The sequence below is a fragment of the Varroa destructor genome, unplaced genomic scaffold, assembly GCF_002443255.2.
Source record: "Varroa destructor unplaced genomic scaffold, Vdes_3.0 BEIS01000004.1, whole genome shotgun sequence".
Lineage (NCBI taxonomy): Eukaryota > Metazoa > Arthropoda > Arachnida > Mesostigmata > Varroidae > Varroa > Varroa destructor.
The window spans coordinates 27,728,217-27,746,098 of record NW_019211457.1 but is presented as its reverse complement, the minus strand read 5'-3'; the positions used below and the strand labels follow the sequence as shown (position 1 = coordinate 27,746,098).

Here is a 17,882-nt window from a genome sequence, read left to right as displayed (position 1 = left end):
TATGTTTTTCATATTGATAAGCTATACGAAAAACATAGATCGTTCTGGTCCTCACCTAGTGAAAACTAAGCTTCCTTAACAAACCAGAATCTGCATTTCAGTTTACTTAATAACCTGTTACAACCTTTTTTTTTAGTAGATTAAGGGCGAATGCATTATGTAGACAAGACCTGCTTCCACTTATGTGCCGCTTATTATACTTCGCTTAAACATACAATCACGACATGCCTTAACGGAGTGTCGATTCTCTTCCTTTATGCTTCATTTCAAATCAGTTCGCGGCGCTCTGACCACTTGTCTTTATGGTTAGTCTTCAATGATATTTTGTCACAGGATAAGCTTGTGCCTATCGTGACTGTTGCCAACGCGTCTCCCATTGCCATCAACAGCCGCGGGCATCATAAGTCCGGTGTCGCATCACACTGGCTGGGGTGTTTTCACCCGATCCTATTACCGCTATTAGAATTTCTGATAATGCCACTACTTTGGCATTGTCCAAATGGCCCTCTCTTCTTTACGAGCCCAGTCAACCACGTCACTGGCGATAAATTATAGGTTAGGTTGACAGCAGCTGCAGTGGCCCAGCCGCTAATGTTCTGAATGGCTCAGGGTTGGCAAGCGCAGCGGTCTCGGTATTTAGGCGGTGAGGATAACCGAGTGGAAAGAGCGCGCCACTGTTTTGAAGCAGCCCAGCTGTTAGTCAGCGCCCAATCGGGTGGATTTGCACAGCCGTTTAGCAGACGACGTCAACAAACTAGACAACCCGTCGACTCTCTACTGCCATCCAAGGAGCAATGGCAGCGCCAACGGCAGCATCGGCGGCAACCAGCAATATCGTGAACGCTCCCTAAGCGGCAGACACGATGTGTCTTGCTCGTAGTCAGAGGCGATATATGGTGAATGTAGGCAATTGGAAAGCTGCTGACGGAGAAATAATCCATCGCCTTGTGGTACGGTTGCATGGCGATCACTCATTGTCAACGATGTTCTCGCCCGTCCACGCATAAGAGAAGCATCTCTTTCAGGATGTGTGTGCATGGTGGTGAGTGTGGATGAGCGGGAAGTACTGGCGCGGCTGTTGCGACAATGAATATAACAGCAGTGTGATAAAGTCCGACGTGATTTTGATGAGAGATCAAGACGATCAGGTTACCTTCGACGAAGAATGCTTCTGGGAGCCACAGCGAAGCCACACGTCCGAAAAGGAGGTGATACTGATTTGGAAAAAAGCGAATTCATCAACATTACTGTGTACTGCAATAACCTCTGGGGCTGCTGCCTCTAGACTTAGTAGTTTCCGGTGTAGCATCTGTCGCACTGATAGGTAGAGTATGTGCGATGATTATGAGGTCAGCTATGGAGAGCAGCCCCTGTACTATAGATAGTCCTCGGCCTTAAGGAAACAGTTCAAAAGAAGAGAGAAGTGTTGAGTTCAGTGTTTTGTGTCAATCGCGTGCGTATGCGGGTGTAAATGTTACGATGCTATTGTTGATATATTAGCGTGAAATGCTTCTGTATCCCTTTTGCTCTATCTGGAAGTGTCTGAAGACCCTGATCCTAAAAATGTGTAATATCACCTAAACAATTAACAGGCTAAGGGGTGATTAGAACCTACGTGAACGTCAGCGCTCAGTGTAACTCTGGAGGCAAAAAAAGCTAATTTTGTACAGCTTATTCACAGTTCTCGTACGGAGAACAGACTCGCCTTCTTGTACAAATTTCAAACGGAATCAGATTACCTTTTGTTAGCAGCTGATGATCGGGGCAGCGACAACCTTGGCCTCCTCAAACTTTTCCGCCATCAATAGAATCAGAACAGCAGCTGTGGTTCCGTCGTTCCCAATTTACCGGACGAATCGTTCTGCCTTATCGATAACATCGGTGACAAGAGCCCCAGCAGTTTACGCGACTTCTGTTAGCGACTTTCCCAGCGGCCACAATAAAAGCCGTGGTCGTCATTCGTGCCGCAGTCGCACTTCGGAGTCGGTGTCAATAAAGTTGACAACGGTGGCGTTCGACAACGTTTCGAATTCAGGATGTCGGGCAGAATGGGTGAATGGAGCCTTAAGCTTCCCTACGACGCAAAACCTATTCGGTTACAGCCATCGATGATCTTCGTAGGCCGCAGTGAGTGCGATATTCTTGTGAACTCAACGACCGTCGATAAGCGGCATGCGGTAATCTATTTCAATCAACATGACCAACAGTTCCACATTAAGGACCTTAATACACTTAGTGGTAAGTTGCTTTATAATACGGACAGATGAAAGTTGTTCGTGTTCCGCAAAATTCAGTAAGCGGAACAATGTATATACAATTATAGTCGTGTCGGAGAAAGCCACACCTAAAAAATTGTTCAGATATATATGGCCATTTTAATTTGACTCAGGCCCAAACAGGCTTTCAAGCACATTAGGCGCATGATTTTTTTAGCCATACTCGACGTCGATTTGCACTACTTTCTTAGTTAGTTCACCAAATCAGTATGCTGGATAAATGCCCACTTAAGCCAGGCTATATGTTACGTTAACGGAAGATTATCGGAGTTCTTTTTGTAGATTGTCGGATACACACAGGTTGCATTAGTTCGCCACTAGTCGCATGCTACAATTAGCGTATTACACTTTTACCGTTAACTTGCTGTTCACTTAGTTTTCCGCTTCAGGCCTTGTTGATACGAATTGTAACTGGCGATTGATCTATTCAACCGAAAACTGGAATAGTCAATTTTCATTGATTCCTCTCGCATCTCTTCGTTTATACGTAGTACAAAGTACGTTTCTGCTAGTAAAACAAAAATTATAGTTCAAATATTTTAATGTCTTTTTTGCTATGATGTTCACTCATTTTACAATGAAAAAGCTTTTTGGCAACTGAGATAAGCAGTAAAACATGTCTGGAACAAAGTGTATCGGAAGAGTAATCCAACCTGGGCTGATCACGCGAGGCATGCGGATCCTTTCTAGCCATCTAACTCGAGAGTTATACACGCAAATAGAAATTCATTTATAAACATTACTGTGTACCAATCTAAGAATGTACCGTAGATTCTACAATTTCTAGGTACTTTATTCAGCTATACCTTGTGTGTTGTATTGTTTTTTTTTTTCAGTGAAACCGATATTTCAGCCACGAACGAAGCTTTCGAAGTTCACGGATGTTTGACAAGTTCGTGCTGATAAGAGCTTATTTCCTCTGTCGCTACCACGTTTACTATTACTTGCGTCGTGTCGATTTTCTAGTGTTGACCTTGCGATCTACAAAAGCTCATCAAATATTCTTTATCATGAGAAGAGTAGATAAACCCAAAATGACCACGGAGAAAAATAATAGTTACTAGACCACAATCGTAACCTCATTGCCTTATCTCCGCTCTATAGAACACTGCATTATCAATCTGATATAGCGCATATTCGTAGCGTTATATATCCTAGTGTAATATCTATTCATGTAATATTTATAGACATTGTGGTAATGTTTATAATCAAATGAGCAATGGCATTGTGGGTCATTTCAGCCTCAGAACAATTTAATCGTGCACCTGGGTCATAAAACCTACGAGGAACCTATCAATACTTCTGAATGACATCTTTTTACTATACTATTTTCTCCACTATAGATCTTTTAAAGGCCTTGGGCCCACTGCTAAGCTTCCTATATCTATTTTGTAAAAGGTTTCCCGTTTACAGGAGCGGAAGTAGCATGTAAAAGATAAAGACGCTGATATCAAAAAGCGGCAGACGCTAAAAGCCTTCATTTCTGTTGTTTCTGACATTATTTACCGACGTACGGTAACTATATAAGAGTCAAAACAAAAAAAAAGATTAGTTTTTATCGGGTAGCACAAACCTATTGACGATCCTATCTTACTATTAGTGCATGAGAAATCCGAACCTAGTCATATTCGATTTGCTATGATGCAGACGAGTATTATCCATTTACTCGTATTCATATCTCATCACAACTTATCGAGTATAGCCCTACCTGTGGTTTTCGGGTCAATTAAAATAATCATGGGAAAACTGCAGTCATCTGTTTGAATATGTCTATCATGCTAGTGATTTACGTCCTGGCGAGTTATCATTTTCACGCATCCATCCTATTTGTATTCGGAAGTTATATCCTAGGAACTGGCTAATTGATTTACGCCATTTGCCACATCCAACTTGTGTTGGTCTTGCCGTTGCTTGAAACAGATAAAGCAGTAGAACTCCCCTCCGCAATTATCTCGACGCAGAGACATTATTTATATAATAAACGCAAAATAGCATAGGAGTTGAAAAACGTTCTTACATTTTTTGGCAGAGTTAGGCGTAATGGAACGTTTTTTTTTGCTTTGACGAATCTATATAGATACCGCCACACGTTAATGACTAACGAAATTCGGTCGAGTTTTTCATCTGTTCCGTCTACAAGATCTGAACCTTGCAATGCCACCGGTATGTCCGTCTAGGAGCAATGCATTCCTGCATATTTTTGACAATGGGAAATGTCATATCCAACCAAGCAAACTAATAAGCAGCCATGTTACTCCTGAGCTATCATCAAAGGATTCAGATAGTCTGTCATACTAGTGTAGTGTAGTAAGCGCGAACGGTAAATGAACTGTTAATTACAATCCTAAGTTTGTTTCGCGGTGGAATCTAACTTATCTGTGTACCCTTAGTAAACTGACCATATTTTAATATTAATGTAGATTTACTAAACAACGGTGAGTAAATTTTCATCAACAATCGGTCGAGTTTTGAATAATTAGATAGCTTTCTGTGTTCATATTCATTTTGACTAAATAATTAGATAGCTTTCTGTGTTCATATTCATTTTGACTAACATGAGCGTACAAGTTTTAGTTAATTATATTGGAAAAAAGAAAGTCAGTTCATACTGTCAAACGTCGAGTAGTGTTCTATAGATTAAGCCCATGGTAAGTGACCAATACAAAGAGTTACTTTGCCCCGATCCCGTTGCTTTTATATACAAGCTCATTCTAATTTTAGTATCCAATCGAATTTCAGCAACTTAAGGATAACAGTGATAGATATCTAGATAGAAAAAACAACCTATTATATATGTAGGAGCTGATCTTCCGTTCAACGCCGACAGTTACATAAGAACAATTCAATCAGTAAAATGAATTGCTCTTAATATAGGTAAGAGGATAAACAGTTTCTCCCTGGCGATCAACTTTGCTACAGCTGATTTTAGTTTTTCTACGGCCTCTGTGTTAAATTAACGCAAACCGTTGAAGTCCTTTTATTTTCTGCCCCCGACTCTGTCGCCCAGGGGTAATACTTTACTTGATGGCTCTACTACCACCGACTGCTACAAGGTTAAGCTGAAGCTAAGTTTGTGGTTAGTGATATGGTTCGCTTGTGCGGTGTTTAAGCCAGATCCGTTACGACCATGCTGACGATGTCGGCCAAGGGAGTAACAGTTTCCGAGGTATCTTCACCTTTGGCTGTTGGAATACCAGCAACACGATCTTTGACGCGCCTATTGACTAGTCGCCGGTTAAAGTGAGCTGTTTGGCCCACCTATGGCAGGCTGCTTCAGTACAAACGAAGTCAGGGGGTGAAAAGCCAAAAATTATAAAGCCTAGTCAAACGAAGACCTGCCATGACACTCACTGACGAGTGAGTATCGAGGAACGAATGGTAAAGCTCTGTGAAATGGAAGCTTCACCATCGTCAGCCGCCATTAAAAGTATTGATACTATAGTAAACTAACACGGGTCTTTTTGGCTGGATGCTTTTTATGGTGGCCATACCACTGTTGTGGTTGGTGTCAGGGGTATCACTGCTGTTGCTGTTGCTGCTGCTGAAGCCGCTTACTCAACTTAACCAGAGAGCAGTTGAGGCTTTCCACCCGGTCTGGGAGAACTTCACATACTTCAAGAGACGCTGGCTTCTCATGCACAGCAACGCGCTGTGGCGAGAAGTGAAGCCAATGCGCACAGCAGCCCGTTAGCAGACGGCACTCCTATTGTTTCTTACGGTTGAAATGTGTGAGATAGTGCCACTGGCGATAATATAGCCGCCACCTGAATGGCTTTTCACATCTATGTTACCCAACCAGAGCTACGTTGTTGCCACTGCTGTTGTTGTCTCATTGTAGATGTTTCTGATTTCTGCAGCAAATACAAAATTGATCGTTGCGCTGTTGATTTTGTGGCATGGTAACCACGCACGTCTGTGCCCTAAAATCGATTTACAAAGCTGCGCTTTGCGATCATCCGACAAATGATGAGTCACCAGGACATCAATGACGGGAAGCCATTCACTACGCGCAAAGCAATTGTTACTCATGGCAGTTTTTGACAGGCTGGCAAATTGTTCAGTCAGGAACAGCTCCGGTCTGTGCAAGAACTTGTATAATCACATGGGTTGAGAAAGACAGCACTTGCTAGTCGACGGGAGTCAAGACGGACTTGGACGTTCCTGGTATCGTCACGGGACTTAGTGCAGTGACGTCTGAAAGCAGCAGCCGTGACAAGAGTGGGACGTCATTAATCATTTATTTTTATTTTATTTAAAGCGATACCGAGCTTTTGTAATGCGTCCCTGCTACACATCTCGTACCGTTTAACAATCGTTAAGTGATCATGTTAAGGCATCCTGCTCTTTCGAACTGCTGTTTTCCCGTTCGTCCATTTGTCCGTCGAGCTCAGTTTAGTCAAGCTTACGACTTAACTTCTTTCCGAATCATGTTTTGACGCCGTCTCGTTCTGTTACAGGAACTGCAAAAATAAATTCTGTTAATTCTTTCTCGTCGATCCGCCAGTGCTCAATGCAGTATTACGCGTTGTAATGCCTATTTAAAGCCAATGGTAAACCAACCTCGCTGACAAGCTTATTTCGCATGACGTTTCTCAACGTGGCCAAACTTCATTGAACTTCATAGATAGAGATAAGCAATTGTAAAAAAGAAGTGTATGTCGCCAAGAATTTTGATATTTGCCACCAATGCTACCGTTGCCAATACCAAAGTTTCAGCCAGCATTTGAATCTTTTCCCACCACCATTGAGGCTGTCCACGAACTGTCTACAGTTGGTCTTCATCAACGAACCATCACAGTCACGTCCCGATTATCACGTGACCCTCCCAAACCATTCCAGAAGACAGCTACGGCTACTCATTGCTATCTAGTATTACCCATAGCTCCTGTTGTTGCCGCCACCTCAGTTCGTTGGCAGGGCGCTCGGTATTTGGGATTCTGCTAAGCAACGCTAAGAGCGGCTTTTCGTTTGGTTGGCCGTCGCTAGGCATCGCCCTGGTGTTGACTGACCGTTGTAATTGTTTGCTGAGTTGAGGTACATATTGACTTGTCGTAGCTCTAGCCGAAGCCGGGCAGGCCATAAACCGTGCTCCACACTTAGTGTACAGCAAAACATGCAAGACATGGTGATAAGCAAGCGTTGTCGTCTGTCTCTGCATTTTGCCTCGTTATAGCCACGTCGAAATGTGCTTTGCCGGTGCGCTCTTGCATATTAGCGTTGCAGTTACGCGCCAGTTGTCGAATGCAGTGATTGTTGCCGCTCAGTGAACGGTAGCGACCGGGCGGTTCCAGCAGGAGAAGAGCGCCTGCCTCAGCCTGTGAAAATCTAAAGTTCAGCAGCGGGAATCGTAACAACGCGAGGCCCTGCCATTAGCCGCGAGTAACCAATAAACACCGTCGAAGGCAGCAACAGCGAGATGGACGCACGGTCACTGCGCGTTCTGACGAATGAGCATTTGGACGGATCCCCGGAGCATAGACGAACCTACAGGGAAATATAGCATGGTTTAAGATGGACGGGCGAACGGACGAGCTGGGGAGAAATGTTCTTCTATGTAGAAATTTACGGTGAGGGCCGACCGATGCTGTCTGGCCAATTTACCTTCGTGCTATTTTTTGCACAAATAGGAAACACAACCTTCGAAACGAGCTGAGGCACCAAAGGCTTTACCATTTACCCGACGCTGCACATCTACTCAATGTAACAGTTTAAATCGTTCGTTATTAAAGGCGGATGAAGTGATGGTTCGCGTTAGCCAATTATTGATTTCGAAAACGTTATGGTGAATTGAGGTGTAGCGCCATCTGACTGTATCAACATTTCCCTGGGTATGTCGTTTTTAGTGGCAAGTGCGCTGCAGACTTATTGCTGTCGCGGTTAAAAATTCGTTGTTACGACGAATCCAGTTCAAGGCAGGTATATGCTCATTTCGGCTCGTTATAGCATCAAATATTAGGAATAGTTGACGACATTTCTCTATAAAAAAACAGAAGACGACAAAGAAATTAATCAGTCAAGCTTATAACTGAATGGTAAATAGTTGTAGACTCCGTCGTCAACGATTTGAATAGGCAAGCCTATAATTTTTTGCTAGATCGATCTTCATGCGGGGCTGACTGTGGTTGACATTTATAAACGTTTTTATTAAAGTACGAGTACGTAACGATATTCTGTATATATATAACGATTCTTGTAAGGATAAACATATATTATTCTTATAAGAAAAGAGAGTTGTTGAAAGACCTGCAGTTAACTGATTAGCGGGGCATTAGGCAGCATGGCTGTTTGTTTATATTTATGCCGTTAATTAATGGGTGAACGATTCTTTGTACGTTCTCTAAAATGCAACTTTTAAATGTTACCTAAACCATGGACTAGTTTCCTTCATGCTTTCGATGATTAACATCTTGAGTTTCAGCGACGCTGTCAGTTAAACGATTTTTTATTAACTGCATAGTTCGATGGAAGCAACGTTTTTCACAAACGAATCAAGGTAAACAATCCATTCAAATGGTCATATAAACAATGGTGCGCGATTTGTCTTTTTGGATTAAGCAATAAGGGCTCTGTTTATATTTAAGCAGAATTTCGGCGAACATTTAGAAGTCACGAGTTGCTGCTGTGTAACTACTAAAGTCAGAGAATAGCGCAATATAATATAAACGGATAGACAGACAGGCAAAACTAAAAGTTACATGTTCCAAAACGCTTTCAATCTGGTAGCGAACCTTTGTCAGCCCGTTGAGGCGACTATACGTAGGACGTAGGATTTAACTGGACGATATTTTTAAGCTATGCATTACGAGCACCATGTCAGATGTGTACCACTGGAAGCCGTGCAAAGCTCCTCGAGACGACATAGTTCATACAGTGTGGGTCCTCGACGTAAAAACTGACCACGGTATATTTGCCGTCGTTGTTACGTGTCATCTATTGGCACGTTCGCTGTGTACATCTAATCGGCTTTATTGATTCTATCTTGGTTGACTGTTGCTTAATCTAGGGTGTTTCGTATAAGTCTGCACAGGGTGACCATGAGTATTAACTGTTGCGGCCACGCAAAATGTCAGAAGCACGATTGCGAGCGTAGACGATATGTTGTAGCATTTAGGTGTTAAAAACTGGCATTTTCAAACACAGCATATCGCACTAGATGCGGTTCACCTCTGCTGTGCCGAAAGATAGGGCTAAAATGTCGTGAATCTGATATCAGGCGATGCTAAATCGCCGCCGTGAACAGAGCTTGTGATGTAAAGGATCCACATTGTTTACGTTGCTTGGCATATTTTTTAATATTGAAAAAAAATCCAGTATCAAAGATTCTTTTAATCGTTTATAGATTCGTTCATTATAAAAATAACTTATTATCCTAGAATGTTTAACTGCTTACTAAAATTTACACTTCGAAAGATCTTATACGAATTTACAGATACTCAAAATTTGGCGTCGATCACGTGCATTTGGCCAGACAAACGGTGTTGATAGCAACGTTTTAATGCCAGTTTGTTATTAGTTTGTGAAGTCAAATAGGCCAACGAGAAGCAAGGACCATTAAAACAGTAACCTGGATATAAATTTTAGCTACCTTGTATTGACTGGTATTCAGTATGTATTAAAATTTTGGAAGTGGTTTTTTCAAGGTGCTTCTGAAATCTAGTGGTCTGAACTTCTAAGTAGCAACTTTGACATACCTTGGGGAAATCAGAAACTGAAGTACATATGTAATAATTTCTGCTTGGGCCAAGTTTCTGTTTACCTCTGTTATGAGAGTTGAATTTGGCAGGCCTTTTTAGGTTATCGTAGATAGTACTGCAAACGAGCGTACTAAATTCAGCTTGGAATCCGGTACGCTTCTAAAAAACTTGTAGATTTCGCCGATTCCGTCCAAATAGCTAAACGATAGACCCTTACCCCCCTCAATTTGTTAACGTTTCAAAAAGAACGAATGGTACTGATTTGGATACTTTCATGTTATTTTGTTTTATTAAATATAACTAATATAGTTTGAAACGTTCTGTTCTGCCGGTTCTAGTTTGCCGTTAGAACGGTTTTAGCAGGTTCTCTCCCTTTGTATGAAAACTGCTGTCGTAACATATTAAACCCATCGTACGACAACGGCCTTCTCCTACTGACTGGCTGGTAAGCTATTAATTTTCTCAAATACTGACATCTCCTGAAACAGTATTGATTTTTCATACGTTAATTGAGAAGATTCGAACGGAAATAAAGCTGAAGGGGCAGGCATTAAATGCCTTTTTTGGTCAATTAATCTGCTGAACAGATGCATATTTATTATATGAGCGAAATAAACGGTTAATTAAGGATTCGATAAGGCAGACACATCGGTTCTGCGTTGCCCGTTTTGCCTTGTTTACTAAAATATTTATAAAATATAAAATACTAAAATAAGAAATGGCGCTTCGTGTAAGCAGTTGACAACTCTGCACTCCGCATTACTTATTAAGGTTACGTTCAGCAAGCTGGAGCCGGAAAGCGGGCCCTGATTCAAAATTAAAGTGGGCAGTTAAAATTATGTCTACCTCTATCTTTCTCTCAGTGTCTAGAATTACCAAAAGAGCATTTTTCAGTACAATCAGATAGCAAAAACTGATCGTTATGATAGACGATCATAGAACTATTATAAGAAAGCAAATCGCCTATGAAAATACTGATGTTATTATCTTTAGTCTATACTATTTACAAGCTACATTGTATAGGCAATTTACACTCACCAAATGAAAAGCATTCATACTGACCAAGTTTTTTTTAACAGCGTTATGGCTTTGGTTTCTGAGGTCGATCGCGTAGGCTTTCTACGAAATACGGTTGTAAGGCTGCGGTTATCAATCATGCCTAATACCTATATGGAATATATGCACGATTCTTGCTTCCGGTGAATATCATAAAGCATCATTTTATTTTCGTAGAATTTTAAGAAAATTCGTATAGGCAAGGTCACGTAGCTTGGCCACTGGTATGATACGCGACCGTATTAGGCGTACCCATAAATCTATTATGGTTGTCTTGATCGAAAATCGTATCGCGGAATCAATGAGACACTCTCTTATCACACGCCACAGAACTAACATCACGTAGGGCAGAAATACGTTTTTCTTGCTCGACGCTTTTTACTACATATTGCGGCGAGGTGTGAAAATTATTCAGCTATCTTGTAGCACTACTGGTTCGTTCACAGTATGCAGAATATGGAATTCGCATGAATCGTCAAATTCGAAAAACGGACCCGTTCCATTCAAATGCTATTCGAGAATATTGGACATTATTAACGGAATATATCAGGTAACAACCTGGTATAGTTCAAATTTGGCGCGCTTCTTTATTTTAGAAATTTTTCTTAATTTAGAAAATCTAGTAAAAATAAAGACTACTCAGGAACAGATCTACTCATGCATGACTTCATAATATAAAATCATGCCTAGTAATCATGCAAAATGAAGCATAATATCTTTCTTGATTTCCGAGGTGTATCTGTTATGTGTGCGATCCTCAGAAACGTCTTGAAGACCATGAGCAAAATAATATCGCAAAAATCCATTTGAAATGTGTGTCTTTCGTTGACTTCAAATACGTTACAGTGGCCGATGAGATCGTGCGGTTCATTGTCGGGAAAGGAGGCGTCGTTAGTTGTCGCTTTGAGAGGTCGCATTAAGGGTTGAAGGTCTGAATCAGTAAGATCCAAATTGTCCGATAGACCTGGTTAACAAGCGACCTGTTAGGTACACATTTGTCCGTAGCAGTCATTTGTTGCTTGATTTTTTCTTGTACGTTTTGCGCGTTGTTTTTGAAAAAAATTCCGAGCCACTTACTTTCCATCTGCATAGCATAATAAGCCGGTCAAAGTTAGCAGTAGCAAGAAGCGTTTTTACTATAGCCGATACAACATCGGCATTTGCGCACGCGGGATGAATACGTGCATGGCCGCTCTGCAGCGAGATTCCTAGCTAGTTCATATTATTCTCAACGATAGCAGCCGTATCAGCAACAGCAGCAATGCGAGATAAGCATGAAAAATCGCGATTTGACACGCAGCAAAACGAGAAGAACGGATGGCCTTTTTTTCAGTCAGTATCTTAACGTCGACTTTTCTCAGATTGAAAAAGGTGCGTACATATAGGCACGTCGGACAGGGTCGCAGCTGAACATCGGCCCTGGTTGCGTCCTTGCTTGCGCTGTACAACTCGTTAATATCGCTCGTTGTACTAAATATACGACAAAAGTGCTTGGGAGAAGCCCAGATTTGATAGACGCCTTCCGGAAATCGCGGTGAAGAAATAGCACACACAATAGTTAAAAAAATCGTCCGTTCGCCATTGTTATTTTATACGAAGATGCGGTACTGCTAAGTTTTCCTAAAAAGCATTAGTTCTTGATAAAACATGTATGAACATAAATTGTAGAACTAAATAAAGATCAAATAATGATAAGGTGAGACGTTCATTCTTATTGTATAGGAAAAATTGATATATATATATGAGCCTTATAGTTAATAATTACGAAATGTTTACTAAGAAAAGTTACGTAGCTATTAACTACTAAGGCTCTATATATATACATATATATATATATATATATATATATATATATATATTTGGTCATCGCTGTTGTCCGACACGGACAAATACAAAATGACTATATAACCGGCAACTAATAGTTAGTAATTAACAACGATCATCGCAATATAGCGCTAATCCGTTTCTCTTTGGCGTGGCCCATTCTGTTCTTTGAAGATCTGCTTTTATTGTCCGCTGTTTGTATGTGTTGTAGTATTGTATTTACTTTGTGCGGATGACCGTGGCTGGAATAGACGTACACAACTTACCATTTATGACTGAGCCATTCTTGTGGTATGCTTATTGAGAAACGATCGCAGTCGACCACAGTATTTTTAATCGTTATATTCTATTAGGTCAGAGGGGTGCGGGGGGAATCGCGCAGATGGACTGTGGTCAGAAACGGGGCTAGTGTTCTAGAAAGCTTGCATGATGTGACTTGAACTCCCAGCTGGAGTCGAAGGATTGTTTGTGCCTTGGCTTTCTGCGCGTATCATCTGGCCGTATGTGTTCTGTTGATGAGTGCACTTAAACACGTTTCGTTTGCTTGCCTCTTGCATTTTGCACAGGCAGCTCATTGGGAGGTTCTATGATCCGACGCAATAATCCGATGGGATTCCTGTTGATCGCGTCGCAAAGCGCAGACAGTTCGAGCCGGCCTGCGATCGACGGACGTATATAAATCAAGTCGGCGTTCGCCCAGCGGTGAGCAAGTAGATCAAAATCAGATATGAATTCTATTGTCAGACACACACTAACAGTCGTGCTACACATTGTTGATTCGGTAGATCCGATACACAAGGAGCAAATGGGATATATATGTAGATAGATACCTGTTCTTGATGTGACCGTTCGGTTACGACTTACGTTAGGGCCAGGTAAACGCAGCTGTCTAGCTGTTTGCATTTATAATCATTATTTCAGATCTGTTTGCCAGCTTTTAAATTCGTTAATAAAAGTTAACTTTGTCAAACTGCAAGCGACAATAGAATAACAGATAGAGTGCAACTGCGAAGCGATCAGAGCGAACTGATACAACAGCATGACTTCATTAATGAGGTTCCTGGAGCTGCCCATATTGAATTGTGCGTCCAGTTTTTCAGGCGTAAAAAGGTAACACCTGATTATCGTGTGATATTGAATTCTACGATTGCCACACTGGTATTAGTAGCAAGCGCATCAGCTTTGGCACATCTAATTTGTGCGTGTTACACATCTGGTGATCCTTAGATTTATTTTGTTATTGACTATAGCAATTACGTGTATGTGTATCGTCGAATTGCGGTAACTGGCTCGATGTCGCTGCGGGTCGCTGTGGGATAGGCGTGTTCGTCTGCTCGCGTGCCTCTTGCATTTGTACTCAAAATGATCCTCAGATATATAAGATGCTATCCAATCGGTCAAATAAGCAAATGAGCGCCCCAAGTCACCAAATGGACCGCCCAGAAACGGCTCCTGAAGCGTTACCTCCAATATCAGTATTGACGCGCCACAGTCATACAGTTATCACCATAGAACATTACGAATAATTTCGGCGCCTTTTGTCGGCTGTCAGAGGCTTCCTGGCCACGTCGATAGGTAACTACAAGAATAACATTTGTGGTCACCTACTTTTTGTTGACACGAGTGGGTGACGAATGAACGGCACGAAAAAAGATGTTGGGTACAAGTTGTCAGTAGCATCCACTCCGTTTGGGTCAGTTTACGGGCCTCGAAGAAGACGTTACAGAAAGTAAATGTTATTAGGCGGCGTTTATTCCGTTCGCGGGCCTGGTAAGAGGATCAGCACAGAATAGTTCTCTGCTTAGAGATGACGCGGTGGTAACAAATAGTGGGAGTTTTTGATTATTTGGACTAGTAAGAACTCGGACTGATTGCAAAGCGGATGACGGGGTACAGACAAATGAGCGATGACAGGATATTGGGGACTGAAAAGGCCATTACCGGCAAACTGAAGGGCCCAAATTTCATTGGCAGATCCGTTTACGACAGTCAATTTATCGGTGACAGGGAGTTTCCGATGCGGCTGATGTTAATAACCGAAAAAAATTGATGCGTTTAAAAGAAAAGCCAACGCATGCAATATGCAGGTGTCTTTCGAGGCAACTACATGTTTGTTGTTTATCAAGCCGACGTTCGTTTTACTCTACTGCTATCTATTCTATAGCATAACCGTCTCGAAAAGCTTTTATTCATTGTAGACTTGTTCTGTAGCTGCTGGGAGCGTTGGCTTAGCGGTAAGGATGCGACGATGACTTCTGGCGATATAAACTAAGACATCTATAAACCAGCAGGTATCCAGAAAACCAGTAAACGAACAGTGGTAAAGTTCTAAGTATCGATTGCGTGTTTTTTTCAACGATATGTATGTGATGAGTCGTTACTTCAAGAGATTTACGAGCTCTTGTTCAGGGGCCGATCCATGGTGGAGGTGGAATAGTTCAAACCTAGTTTTGTTGCTGCCTATATAACATACATATAAAACAATTTGGCGTGTTATGTCCGAGCATGGTAAAAGGAACATCTGTATTGAAAGAGATATTTGATTTTGTGGAAGTCAGTATTTATGCCGGACAGAGTCTACTTAATATATTGTTACCCGTTCGAGAACATTTGAATGACGAAATGTTACGGGTGATTTTCACATACAGATAGATGAAGGACTGCCAATACGATATCGAAAATTTGAGCGGTTGTAACAAGAAGGGACGGTGGGGCTTTGTAACGTGGCAACACCAAATAGTGAAATGTGTCTACCGATCCTGTCATTCAACGCCTTACCCGTTCATTGCAAAGTTAGGCGAAATCACACCGCCCATCCTTATCAGCCGTGGTCGTTCTCACGATTTTGAGTATTGCAATTTTAGATTGGTAGGAAAAAGCTACTGAAATGTCGATTTCCACTTAGCTACTCAGTCGGAACTCAACACTTCAAGAATGATTAGCATAGTGAACAACCGTTAACGAATTCTCGTGATAATCTTGCGAAATATCCAATACAGTGTGAATCATTATGTCTAAAAGTGGCGGGCGTATAAAAAGTGTAAACTACACCAGTCAGATAACACACTGTTATTAAGCATTTGAGACATATTTCAGATATGTTATTTACGCCCAAATAGCTATTTTTCACAAGGCTACCCAATGCAATAAAAAAAAAACTGGGCTTCTTCTTTCCATCCAAGACATAACGTTTAGTGTCAGCAAATTTCTCTTATTAGTTTTTTTTTTTTTTCGAACGTATGCGTCCCTGTCTACAGCAGTCGCCATCCTTTCCCAAACGCAAGCGTAACTTTGAAGCGAAAGATTGGAACCGGCGGCGGTTTGTCGGAATGTTTCACAATGTGTCCCATCATCTGTCCGAACGAGCCGAGGGAGCCGCAAGACAACTGAGGCACTGAGGCTTAGATCTTTGAGGTGTGGTCGATACAAGGATGGTGCGGGACACCACCAAACCCCTTTTTCCTCGGCGGCAGAATCAAGTGCGAAACTTTGCTAGCTGTTAATGTAGTAAGAATGCTACATTAGAAGCGAGTAGACGAACGCCGTTTTATCATTGAGAGCCGACGTTTTGAGCCAATGTTTCGCGCTGTATAAGAATTTTATGAATCGATTCGGGATCGACGGATCCTTTTTAATATAGTTTTTCTTGCCTAACGATTGCATCATGGAAGAAACCCACGTTTGTGTTCGTAAGAGCCGTATGAAAAGAACAATGCGACTTTTCACAGAGATCGATTTGGACAGAATGTGCAAGCTATAATTTTACCTTTGTTGCCTTCGAGTGAACCTTCAAGTTTATTCAGACGTATGGTTTTGGTTATGTCGGCTTTGCAGAGGATGGTCTAACGTGAATAGTTTTTGGCAAACTCCTAAAGCAAAACAGTTGAAAATTAGCGGATGCCCAGCGAAGGGTAAGTTCATTCATTAGCTAATATTCGCTAATAGTTGCTATGTTATGATAGCTTGCGTACTTCGACGAGCAAGTGCCGCTAGTTGATCATCTACGCGTATGTGCACAAAGTGAACGGCCCCAATTCTAAGTTTTCCAGTAAAAAAATTATTCTCCCTTATGTTGTGTCAAACAGACATTTCAATGAAGTTGTTCGCATCAGCTAACATATCAGTGTTGATAGTTATATCTATTCGGCATAATCTCTGTTCACAGTGCGTATATATAAATGCTCGGAGTTATATCACGCGTTGTAGTTGATGGCCATCTAAGTTATGTTCTGTGCTTAGTAATTCCTCGAAGCGTTAACAGCGTCATTATAGCTTCTCTAAGAAGAGCAAGCGATCGAATGTTTATTAAGGTAATGAAGGCAGCGTATCTCACATGGACGAAGGAGCTGCTTTCTTCGTCGCATAGACCGCTATAACGCTAGAAGCGATACAAGGGTTATAGGCAAGCATACGATCTAAAAATGCCCAGCATATAATGGACATAAAGGATTGTTGAAGATTTTAAACGATATGTTCCGTCATTAGAGACGATTGATGTTGATTGTTCATACTTATCTTACTTGCTGATAGGGACTGGAGCATTAATCAGCACTGTTTGAGCTATGAGTGCAATAAAGTCATGGAGAAATGATTATGGACTGAGATACGAAACATAGGTCCGATTTCATACTGGTTTTAAAACAAGTTTACAGAGATTTTCGCGTTCGAAATATCGTTGCTTTTTCAGTAGATAACTTCTGTCTGTTCTTTGCCATAAATAGAAATCAGTTTTACTTTGTGGAGATATGGGGGATTATCCTGCCAAAAATCTGCTGCGGTGATCCAAAAGTCGTAACAAGCTGAAATTGGCTCAACCCAGTAGGGTTTGGGAGAGCTTCGCAGTTACTACTCAATTGTTATTATCGCATACGAAAAACCCCATTTACGTGACAAGGGTATAAATAATATGGTGGATAAGACGATACCTTTTCAACTCGTTAAATAACCCATCGCACCTAGATTTTCTAGGACGTCCCTTTAAGCGAAAGCCGCCCTAGGAGATCTACAGAAAAAATGAACGATTTGATATAAT

The 17,882-nt window shown here is 41.5% G+C and overlaps 1 protein-coding gene across 6 annotated transcripts in view; it reads left to right on the top strand.

The window, feature by feature from the left end:
* Positions 1–761: 761 nt before the first annotated feature.
* The window catches only part of LOC111249102 (uncharacterized), a 37,113-nt gene continuing 19,992 nt past the window's right edge, over positions 762–17,882 (top strand). For 2 of the 6 annotated variants that reach the window (XM_022802477.2, XM_022802475.2), the window contains exon 1: positions 762–2,238. In XM_022802477.2, the coding sequence (XP_022658212.1) occupies positions 2,037–2,238 (202 nt within the window). In that variant the 5' untranslated portion in view covers positions 762–2,036. Of the gene's footprint in view, positions 2,239–3,112; positions 3,169–13,416; positions 13,553–16,201; positions 16,762–17,882 lie in introns of those variants that run through there. The other 4 variants (XM_022802478.2, XM_086988136.1, XM_022802481.2 and 1 more) reach the window with 4 other exon arrangements.